The sequence below is a fragment of the Neophocaena asiaeorientalis genome, unplaced genomic scaffold (genome assembly GCF_003031525.2).
Source record: "Neophocaena asiaeorientalis asiaeorientalis breed wild unplaced genomic scaffold, Neophocaena_asiaeorientalis_V1.1 scaffold253, whole genome shotgun sequence".
Taxonomy (NCBI): domain Eukaryota; kingdom Metazoa; phylum Chordata; class Mammalia; order Artiodactyla; family Phocoenidae; genus Neophocaena; species Neophocaena asiaeorientalis.
In genome coordinates this window covers 5,346,288-5,358,572 of record NW_020174553.1, presented here as the reverse complement: position 1 = coordinate 5,358,572, position 12,285 = coordinate 5,346,288, and the positions used below count along the sequence as shown (strand labels likewise).

The following is a 12,285-nucleotide window of genomic DNA, read 5'->3' as shown; positions in this document are numbered from 1 at the left end:
TGAAAAATGTTTAATGATATTAGAAAAGAAATATAAATGAATACTACTTGATAACATTATATTTAAATATATTTATATATTTTTAACTTTACTGTATATTTTATTTATTATATATTTTACATGTATACTTCAGATATACACACACACACACATATATGTGTGGAAAGATAATACTGTTCCTTTGGTTGCAACAAAATAAACATATTTATTATATGTCACTGGGGGGTGGGGGATTGTTAATTTGTCCATCCTCTCTAGAAGGGCAGAGTTCCAATACAGATCACAAATTTTAAAGATGTTCATCTACTAAAACAGGAATAAAGACACAAACCTACTAGAGAATGGACTTGAGGATATGGGGAGGGGGAAGGGTAAGCTGTGACAAAGCGAGAGAGTGGCATGGACATATATACACTACCAAACGTAAAATAGATAGCTAGTGGGAAGCAGCCGCATGGCACTGGGAGACCAGCTCGGTGCTTTGTGACCGCCTGGAGGGGTGGGTTGGGGAGGGTGGGAGGGAGGGAGACGCAGGGAGGAGGAGATATGGGAACGTGTGTATGTGTGTGGCTGATTCACTTTGTTGTGGAGCAGAAACTAACACACCATCGTAGGGCAATTGTACTCCAATAAAGATGTTAAAAAAAAATGTTCATCTAGTGAGTTATGTGAAAACTTTCCACAATATATTCCTATGTGAAAAGGGGTTATAAAACAGTCTATGATATTGTCCCCAATTTGGACAGATAATATTATACAGGCATAGATGTAAAGAAAAGGACATAGAAGAATATGCATCAAGGTGCTAGTGGTGGGGTAGTTCTGAATGGGTAGAGCTTATTGGTTTTCTTTGTTTTTGATTTTACATTTCAGTGCTCTCAAAATCTCTGATAGGAAATACTGCTTTTTGTAATGATTTTTAAAAACTTCAGAATATTGAGAAAATATTTTTTATTTCTCAGAAACTTTAGACTGGAATGGTAGAAATGAGAGATATGAACAAGGTAAAAGTTGATAGTGATTACTATTAACTTCAAATAAAAATTCCCAAGGTTCCAGAGTTGAGGCAGTGCTAAGAAGTATGATAATTAATTTTACCGATATATACCCTCCTTATCTCCTTTATGAAACTCTCGTATGTTTCCATATGCTTTTGTCCTTTACTCTCTTTCAAAGCCTAAGTTTTTTCCTTCTCACATACTTCTAAGTCTTTGTAAGTCTTCATTGACAACAAATGCATTGCATGTGACACCTCTTGTTAAAGAAGGTCTAATCTTTTTAAAGTGTTTGCTTAATACCAAGTCTTTCATTTATTTTCCAACAAAGATCTACTAAGTGTTTACTCTTGGCTGTGAGAAGTTTTTAATCCAATGAATTAATGTCACTTCTGTGCCAGGCTACTTGGTCTATGGTGCTATTATCACAACTGGGTAATCTTGTTAAATTGCTTTTTGTAGGTGTTATTTTTTTGTCAGCCAGATCTCCAAGAATGCACTCATTATTAAAGCTTTAATTATCATGAAATTTTTAAAAAAGAGTAATTTTTGACAGAGACATTATGACTGGAAGAATTTTATAACTTCCTGATTTAATTCAAAAGCTTTATCTTGTTCATAAATCTTCATAATTGACTCTTCACTGTAGCAGACTTTAATATACTTTAATTACTAGCAGGGGAAAGAATGAGAGGAAAGAGAAGGGAAACATGTAACATCTTTTCTCCATTGTGTTCTTTTTCTAATTCCTGTTTTAGGAGAGTCCAGCTCTGTCCCAGACATGGAGGAAGTATTTTAATTCTGGCAGCCATTAGTAGCTCATTGGCACTTCAACATCAACTGTTCAGCAGCCTGCCAGTAGATTGTTTAACGTTTTTAGGCCTCAAGGAACAGCTGGGCTTTACAACAGTACTGTTTCAGATTTTACATTTCCTGTGAAATACATTTATACGATTTGATATGTTAACTTCCAGCTAGCCAGAAAGCCTTAACTCATTGTCGTGCAGTACATTATAAGTGGGACGACCACATAATGTATTGGCCAAACCAAGGCACTTTCACGATGAAAGAGGATACTGTTAGTACTTACACTAGGGCAAGACGTGTGAACTGGGCTATAGTTTCTGTTGTCTGTAAGCAGATTCCAACTTAGGTGATTCAGATGGTTCAACCTTCTTAACAACATGACCACACCTGCACAACCATATCATTTATCTATAAACCACCTCCAAACCTAGTGACTTAGAATAATTGCTGTTTTATTAATGTTCTTGATTCCCTGGGATGGCTAGGGAGGCTGGACTTCCTGGGACCGCTTAGCCTTTCTCCGCAGAGATTCTCACCCTTCACACATTGTTCACATTCCACATGTAAAATATGCTCATCTCCATCCTAGGTTTCCAAAAATGTCATCCCAGGAAAAACAGCAGGCCCACAGTTCAGGATCCTGTCATCTAAATCAGGTCTAGATGCAAATGAAGACCCTCGTGTTTTGCTCCTTGATGTGGCTCCTCCTGTATGTTCCCACATACCAAGCATACAGTGGTGAGGCAGGGACAGAATGACTGCAGTCAACACTCCCTTTCAGAATGGCAGGAATAGGATCATATGGCTGTAAGTGGTTCATAGCAATTCTGAATTCCCGGTGGACGTATGTTGCCAGGCCACCTACTTGAGGAGCAGGGAGTGTTCTTTGAATAGTCCCAGTTCTTCTTCTTCAGAGTGGTTCTGTAGTTCATTGTTCTCCTAGGCTTTTGGCTCTTCTGTCTGGGCTCTTGGCTCTGTCCTCTGAGATAGTCTTCCTGTTCCATAAGAAATGGCCCCATTGCATCAGAATGGCTCTCCCAGTCTGCTTCCTGCCTGTGGAAAGTGGAGGATCCAGTGAAGTATTTTCGTTTTGAAGTGTCTCTGTGTCAATTAATCCAAGTAGTACAGTACCTTTAAAATTTTCTTTTCGGCTTTCTGTATATCAGATTATAGTCTACTACATTAGATAAAGGCCCTACTCACAATTCTTTTCAGAATAGGCCTTCTCCCTATTATTGGTTGACATATCAGAGTGCTGTGGTACCAGTTCCACTGAACTAGGCAAAATGGTCTCCTAGGCTCCACTTTAAATCATTCAGAAGCTTTCAAAAGAGTCATTACAACCACGCACTTAATTTGTTCTTTGACCACAGGCCTTATTTTACTTTGGAAATCTTTTGCAGGCAAGTCTTGTGTCCTCTGTATTCTGTTTAAATGTTGCTCACAAGCTGAACATTTCCTTCTTTAGTTCATGTCCGTTTTAACCTTAGCACACAGCCAGTTTATGCATTCAGCATTCTGCCTGGAAATCTTCTTAGTCAGATTCACAAGTGCGTTAGGTACATTCTTCTCTATTCTACGTTACTGAAGGTGGCAGTGTTGTCAGTTGTTTCACTATTATGTCAAACCGATTGCCATTTTTCCCAGGCTGTAAAAAGTTTGTCTTTGTAATTTCTTTCAGCAGTATTTTGTGGTTTCCAGTATATAGGCCTGCCACATGTTAAATTTGTCCCGATGAATTTTATGTTCTGGAATGCTATTGTAAGTGGAGTTGTGTATTTTATTTCATTTTCAACTATTCATTGCTAGTATATAGATATACATTTGATTTGTGTAAATTGATCTTATATCCTACAATCATGTTAAATTCATGTATTATTTCTAGTGACTTTTTTGATAGATTCCTTAGCATTTCCCATGTACATGGTCATGTGTGTACACATAGAAACAGTTTACTTGTTCCTTTCCAATCCTTAGTCCTGTTTTTTTCTTTTTCTTGCCTAATTTTAATGGCTAGGATCTCTAGTATGCATGGTGTTGAATAGAAGTGATGAGACTAGATATCCTTGTCTTGTTTCCAGTTTTAGGGGAATAGCATTCAGTCTTTCACTGTTATATATGTTGTTTGTTGTGGGTTTTTCACAGATGCCCTTTATTAATTTGAGGAATTTCCTTTCTATAGGAAAGGAAAGCTTTTGTTATAAATGGGTACATATTACTGTATATAAATTATACCTCAATTAAAAACTGATTTTATTAAAAAATTACCTATTCTAAAGCTTAAACAGAGTAGTGTTGCCTGATATATATATGTGTGTGTGTGTGTGTGTGTGTGTGTATCAGTTTTAGAAAAAAATCTAAGATAGGAATTGCTATCTTTCCATTTCCTAAGCTAATATGATACTTCAAATCTCAGTATTATTTTTCTATGTGATGAACTTTGCCTTTTGAATTTTACACAACTGAGAAATTTTAATACCTTTTCTTTCCTCTAGAATAAGACATAATAACAGTAAAAACATAAGAATCTTTTAAATGTTTAGTAATTATATTTCATATTCTTATTTATAAGCATGTAGCTATATTATATATAATACTAAATAATAACTCTGTAGGTTAATTCTGAATCAGTATAGCTAGATTTTATGTCCATTTCTATCCTTTTTGTACAGATGAGAAAACTGAGGTTCACTCAGAAAGAGTAAACGACTTGCTTTCAGTTATTTCTATACTTACGGTAACTTTTTTGCGAATAGGAGTTACTTAAAGATCCATTGTACATTGGACTACGGCAGAGGAGGGTGAGGGGTCCTGAATATGATGACTTTTTGGATGAATTCATGGAGGCAGTTTCTTCCAAGTACGTATAATCTTTATTTTATCTATTTTTAAGTTAAATTTCAAAAACGTAAAGATAACATAATAAACTGTAACAATATCCAAGTATGGTGCAGTATGTTTAATAACTAGAAGTGATTTGAATGAAATATACATATCTCCTCATAACTATTGCTGGCCAAATGACAATCTCATGTGTCTCCCCCGCCAAAAGTTGTCTCTGTTTCTATCCCGGAAGATACTATTTTCTTACAAGAATCTTCAGATTCTGTTGTTTGGGAGGCATGATTATGGTGAATGAGGCAGTGGCTAGTGACTACATTACCTGAGCAAGACTTTTCATGATTATGGGCCGTCTGTACTTTGTTTCTGGCTGCTGATAAAATCTGGTCTTCTGTCATCTTTGTGGGTGAATCTGACTCTTGTGGTAGGAGAAGCAGAGGAAGAAGTGAGCATGAGTTAGTACAATCCACAGGGTCCAGAATGGAGCAAGATCCATGAATCTCTGATTAAATCGACTGTATTTGGTTAAGATGCACTACAATATTTCACCTGGTCTAGGTAGCATTTAATTGTGGACCCAGGGCTACTGTAAAATTTTCCAGTTTTTTTCCTTCAAGGTAGAGACTTCTGCCATAATTCAGTAATAAGTTCTGAGAGAATTTTGTCACACTAACAGTCATCCCATTTGTTTCTGTATAGCCGCAGAAACCGTGTACTATTTAAAAACATATACGTTGCTTTGGTTTTTCATAGAAATGAACTCATCACTAGAATCAATTGTAACTATAGACATACTTCTCGTTTTTTTTTTATTACAAGGTTTAATTTTAAGAAGCTGAATTCAACAGCCGAAAATGCTTTCATCAGCTTGCACAGTATTTAGAATATTTTGAATCTCTTATTACCCAAGATTTTGTGCAGAGTATATTTGCCAACTAGTATGGACTACTTTTTTGCCATTAGTATGGACTACTACTGATTTATTTGTTATTATTTATTAACTTAAACTTATAATAAACTACACTGATTCATAGAAATAGTTGAGAAACTCTACAGTTTAAGTTCAAGATTTCATGGTACAGTTAATTGATAGTAGTTTTTCATGTTTAAATTCTTTACCCTGTAAAATTTATGTAAGTATTTGAAATTATGTGTAACTTTATAGGTAGCAACATTAATCAGGAGATTGTATAGAGAATACTGCAAGGCTATATGAAAGAAAAGGAAATTCTCAACTTGTTTGTTTTTATTTTCTGTTTGTGTAAATAAAATCTATCTTTATATCGATAACTTAAATATACTTACAAAGAAGCTGTTAAGACAAGTTATGAACTTAGCGTGTATGGCCTATATACTTAAATGCTGTTAAATAAAAAGAATATTTCCATAATCAATGAAAAGCTTTCCAGATGAAAAGCTAATTTTGAATAAGCTGTGTCAGTCTAGAATCAGAAAAGCTGTTGCTGTTTTTTTTAAATGTTGTATTGAGAGGTTACCTAGGATCTATAATAAGGAAATGGGGTTTGACAAGAGTCAACAATAATTTAAAATGCAGAGACCACCTGTAAATCAGGAATTACACTTCTGGGCTCTTCCCAGAAAAAAGTCCCACAGACTTTTCAAAGACACTTCCTGGCAGGACACTACTTTGGGAAAAGTTTTCTAGTAATGAAACCTAGTACTACCAAATTAAATTGGGGAGTAGTCCTGAAGATAAGCCCAAGATTATTTAAAAAGGAAATATAACTTACATTCAAGGTAGAAAATGCCTGTTACAAGTTGGCTTAGCCAGGAATCTGGTTCTGAGATGGAGATATTAAGGAGTATGCTTGGAATCAACACCTTTGGAGGGGGAGGGGACAGAAAAAGAAGTGGATAAAAGAGAAGTTGAGCTGCAACGTCGACCGGCCAACAGCCTTGGGATCACCCCTGCATGCTATTTAGACCCTTAAGGAAAACTAATTTCCATTCCCCACTCCCCAAGCAACATCATGTTGGTTTTATAATTTACTATCTTGTCAGGGTTGGGATGGGGCAGTTGCAACTTCTTCCTCTTGGCTTTCTCTGTAATTATATATCTTACCTCATAGGCCAGAGATTTGATACGGGTGTTGTGGCAGTCGCCAAGTATATGTCTATCCTGGTCCTATATTTGGGGACTGTGGAAACCACCACCGCCTGGGTCTGTGGTCCCAGTGGATCCAGTATGAACTAGACCTTGGCCAGGGCACCATTAATTACGGGCCTCCATACGCTTCTAACGTGGAGGGACAGCATATTGATGCTTCAGGTCTCCTGGTATCACTGTCAACTCTGTGCCCTCAAAATGTTTGGGTATTCCCTGTCCCCAGTGCACAGTGGCTTGAATAAAGGGCTATAGGTCCGTTTGGGGAAGGATTGGGGGAATTATTATCTTGTATTCTTTTTTTTTTTTTTTTTTGCGGTACGTGGGCCTCTCACTGTTGTGGCCTCTCCTGCTGCGGAGCACAGGCTCCGGACGCGCAGGCTCGGCGGCCATGGCTCACGGGCCCAGCCGCTCCGTGGCATGTGGAATCTTCCCGGACCGGGGCACGAACCCGTGTCCCCTGCATCGGCAGACGGACTCTCAACCACTGTGCCACCAGGGAAGCCCTGTCTTGTATTCTGGCCATGGTGTTGCAAGATCCTTCCTTCTGGAGGCTAGGCTGCTTCTTCCATCAGTGAGTCCAAAAATTAGCGAAGGTTTGGAAACTGAGCATGTGATTGGGACTTCGTTGGGGCAGCTACCCTCAGCTTTGTGTTCATACGTCTTTGATTTCTTTTGAATGTACCTATTGAATAGTAGCCTCATTAGCTTCTTATTTTGTCTCTAGGGATGCCATACTCTATGAATTAGGTCAATAACTGTGGGTCAGCACCCCCTGCACACCAACCTTGCCACTCTCAGGATGATTGTACCTACCTGGCTTCTGGTGGCTTCCGGTCCTCATCTGGTTCTATTATCCCCATTGCTGTTAATGAGCCTGGTTCCATAAAAACCTTTCCTCTGTCACTTCTGACCTTCAGAAGAGAGCCACCACGCAGAACCTAGTAATGTAGATGTCTTCTTACTAATTCATTCCTCATGGCTTTGGTAAGTGGTATGTTTTCTGGACCTTCCCAGGCAACATCACCATCCAATGGGGTTCTGGCCTTATGTAGCATGTGCACCCCAGAATGTACTCTCTGAGCCTGTACTCCCCTCTTCTGCCATCTGCCCCCGCATTCTTAGCATTTCAGCATTACATGAGCTGTTACTTTGCCCCTGTTTTTAGGAACCATCCTAGTAGCCAGTTTGTACCGTCTCCTGAGATTCTTGCTGGTTGTAAATCTTGCATCTCAGCACAGTGCCCTCAAATCAATAAACTCTCCCTTATCTCATCTTAAATTCCAGCCCCTTTGATTAAACACCCTCAGAATTTAATCTTAGATGTACTCTCCTTGCTAATGTAAACTTGCTAGATCTTGCAGTTCCTTTCTCAAATAAATAGCCTCTTTCTTTTTCCTTTATCAGACGTCTTACATCCCAGGTGGGTTATATTGTGATATAACCCTAGTTATATAGGCCAGAGTTTCTGGAGAGGAGGTGACGGTGGACAGATGGGGGGTTACAGAGGCACAGGTTGTCTTATGGGAGAGAAGCCTCTACCTACATCATCCCGAAAAAAGAAGGGGCAGGCCACTTTTGTGGGTTCAGAAAGTTCTGGGGAATCTGGGAATTCAGGATTTTGGGAGGCATCAAACGAGACATCTCATCCCATGTGGCAGGATCCTGTTCTTTTCCAGTCAGGATCCTGACTTAGCACATCTTCTGTGCCTGGAAGTTAGGGAGTTTTTGACTACTCTGACGATTAATCCCTGTTCCTGGCCGTTACCTTTCTTTGCCCAAAAGCTGCAAGATCTGAGAGCATTTTTGTATCTACCAGAGAGTTCCTCTGGCTTTCTTGTTGGTGGTTACTTGCCCTTAGCTTTTTTTTTTTTTCTTCAAATTTACAAATGCATTCCTTTTTTTAAAAAAAAAAATTTTTTTAATCGGAGTATAGTTGATTTACAATGTTGTGTTAGTTTCAGGTGTACAGCAAAGTACATCAGTTATACATATATTGCCCTTAGCTTTTTATATTCTTTTTCCATCGTCCTTATAGTTTTTATTTCTCCTATGTTTCTCAAACATCATTCTGGCTAAAGTGTTCCCCTTCTGCTGGTATACCATCCCACCCTACCTCTGGTGAGAGCTTTAACAGGTGGATAGCCACCTTGTGCCAGGGGTTCTGTGTGTTCCACTGGGGTTGGGCTCCTCTTTGCCAGCCAGGCAGCTAGTGACCTAGCTCCAAAGCCCCATCTGATCACCTGCTTTCTCAGACCACTCCTGGTACCGTCTGTCACAGATTAGGTTACCTGGGAAACATAGTTTGAAACGACCCTTTACTATTCAGAGGTTTATAAGAAGTGCCCTACCCTGTGGAAGGGGTACCCAGGCGGCAGGAATGGGCACAGGGAAAAACTGAGCTGGGATGCAGCACAAGACACCTTCCTCTGGCCCCACGGGGAACTTTGCAACTACAGTGGCTTTTCAGAATTGTCCCCAGTTGGGCTGAGATAGCCAAGCCTTTCTATTCCTACAACAGTTAGTCATTGGATGTGTGTCACCCTGAGACAGAGCGTGACCTATGGTGTAGTGCTCTCTGTAGCTGAGGCAACCCCTGGGCAACAGTGGGGGATCCGAGAGCCATAACACAGTGATAGTTAGATTAAGATGAGAACTGAGCAGAAAAAAAGTTTTACGGTTTGTAATAAAGGCAGGTGCTAGAATCTGTAGGATGGACCATATTCCTGATATTCTGTTATAAGTCAGATGATAGACAGATGCTAGCCTCTGCATAGTATTTTTGCTTTGGAAACATTGGCCATTGGAGCAAACCATTGAGTTGCCCCAGGCAGCTGTGCCCTAACAGAAGCTGGATCTCTCCAGTAAGAATGTCGTGTCAATCTATTTTAAATTTCTCATTGTTTTGATTCATTCATTCATTTGTTGAAAGCCAGGCACTGTGTTTGGTGCTGGGGATATGGGGCTGAATCGGACAAAAATAACCCCTGCCTTTCACATAGCTTCTCTATTAGAGGAGACAGATAATAGACAAGAAAATAAGCAAATAAGCAAATGAAAGAATGAAATTTATAGTGAATGCAATGAAAGAAACAGGAAATTGGACTGAGAGTAATAGTAAGTGACTTAATTTATATAAATCAGATGAGTGTTATAGATACCAGTTACCTCTTCTATGAAGTCCGTTGTCAAAGTCATGATACTTTTTAGTCATGGTACTTTTGTTGAAAATTAATAGGAGCTCTTTGATTATAGTTAGGTAAATTCATTAACAGTGGAAAACTGAATTCAGAAAGTATTGATTGATTAGCCTGGATACTAAGTAGCAGCTCCAATGGAGTACCACAGGTCTGTTTCCCTAGTATTTGCCTTTTCAATGATTTTACCAGTTGGTCCTAGTAATTCTACCTCTGAGAATATAGGTTAAGAAAATAATCCTGAATAAGAAATAATTTCTATGCCCGGATATGTTCACTGAACATTTTTAGTACATGATTTTCTTCCCTCTGCTTCCAGAATAGCACACCCTCCTCGCTTTCCTTCTACCTCACTGGTTGCTCCTTCACACTTCCCTTGGCTTCTTTCTTTTCATTCCCTTGACCTCTATACTTTACCGTACTCCAGGGCTTGGAGCTTTCCTCGTTACTTGGTGACCTTGTCTGGTCATTGATCTTTATATCTGTGACTCCGAAATCTGTGTTTGGAGTCTGTACCTCTCCTCTGAACTCCAGGATCATAGTCTGCTTCCTCCGTGATACAGATCTGCACTAGAAAGAAAGAGCCTTATGGAGCCCATGGGGAGCTGGACTCCCGACCTCCCACCCACCCCACCCCGCTCCTGCTGCAGTATTTCCCACCCAGTAAGTGACAGCCCATTCTTCCTGTTCCTGAGATGAAAATCACTGGAGTTATCACTCTGTACCATGCTACTTGCAAAACTTGTTAGCTTTAACTTCAAAATGTATCCCATTGCTCGTTGTCTGTATTGTTACTTCCCTTATCTGAACCTCTTCTCCCTGATTGTTGGTAACAGTCTCCCGACTAGTTTGAGTTGTTCCTACCTTGTTGCCCTTTAGTCTGTTCTCAACACAGAAGCTAAAATGATTGTACGTTAGGTAATTTCTCTGCTCAGAACCCTGCAAGGGCTTATCATTTCATACAGAATAAAAATAAGTCCTTTCCATAGCAAAAAAGGCCCCGATCCATCTGATTCCTTGTTTGCTATTTTTCTAATTAAAGCCAGGCATGCTAATGCCTCAGGGCTTGTCATTTCTTCTCCTTGGAATCCTCCCACCCTCACCTTGCCCAGTTTTCCACACGGCTAGCTCTCTCCTCCTTTAAAGAGATATTTAAAATTCCTCAAGGTAGTTCCCTGGCAGTCCAGTGGTCAGAACTTGGCGCTTTCACTGCAGGGGGCCTGAGTTTGATCCGTGGTCAGGGAACTAAGATCCCATGGCATGGCGAAAAAAAATAATAATAAAATAAAATGAAATACAATTTCCTCAAATATCTCTTTCTCAATGAGGTCTTCCTTGAGCAACTTATTTACAATTTTACCCCCAACTCATTTTTCTTCTTCTCTGCATTTATCAGTATCTGACATATTTATATTTATTTATGTTCTGCCTACATCCTTACACTGTAAGTTTCATGAGAGCGGGAGTTTACTCCCTCCTTCGCTACCATATTGCTGGTTTCTAAAATATTATCCAGCGTGTGATAAGTACTCAGTAAATACTTGTCAGATGAATGATTGAATTTGATTTGTTTTGTTTATATAGCTTAAAATGATAGGTATGAATGGCAGAACTCTGGTATTTTAAATAATTCCTTCTTTTCATGTGATTTAATTTCAGGAAATATTAAAACTCTTATAATCCTTACATACTGCCAAGTATATATTGAAATCACTACTTGTAGGCACTCTTTAAATATTTGTGTTTGTTTCTGTGCTTGTACTTCTCGTAGTAGCCTTTGTTTTCCAGAATCAGTTGCCTCTTAAAGTTAATAAGAAAAGTAGTGGCAGCTTCAGCTTTGCTGTCTAAAATTCTTTATATCAAAATTTCATTGATAGTTATTAACTGAATGAGAAAACAGGCAGTACCTCAAGTGAGCTTTAAAAAGCTAGTATTAAATTTTTTTATGAAAGTAATAGAAACTATTCAGCAATGACTGTACTTAATCTTTTTTCCTTTCCCTCTTTAAATGATTAAAATTAAAAATCCCTTGGAGTCACTAAGAATGGCAACAAGGATGATTATTATATTTAAACCTCAACCTTGGCTACCATCACAAATTTTATTATGCTGTGTCACGTAACCCTTAAGAGAAATAATTCTAGTTTGAAGCCATTCCATCTACCATTTGCCGCAAGGTGTGGTAATGGTGTTTTCATACAACGACGCTTTCTTTACTGATTCAGCATTGAACTAAAGCCTTGACTGTGTGCCTGAGACAGACCAGACTGTTTAGAGAAGTTATTAATTTGGTCAAAGGTCACTTATCAGATTTCAAAGG

The 12,285-nt window shown here is 38.8% G+C and overlaps 1 protein-coding gene across 1 annotated transcript in view; it reads left to right on the top strand.

The window, feature by feature from the left end:
* ME1 (malic enzyme 1) overlaps positions 1-12,285 on the top strand; it is a 184,510-nt gene that overhangs the window by 84,545 nt on the left and 87,680 nt on the right. The window contains exon 6 of the mRNA XM_024757451.1: positions 4,559-4,662. Coding sequence (XP_024613219.1) covers positions 4,559-4,662 — 104 coding nt within the window. The remainder of the gene's footprint in view (positions 1-4,558; positions 4,663-12,285) is intronic.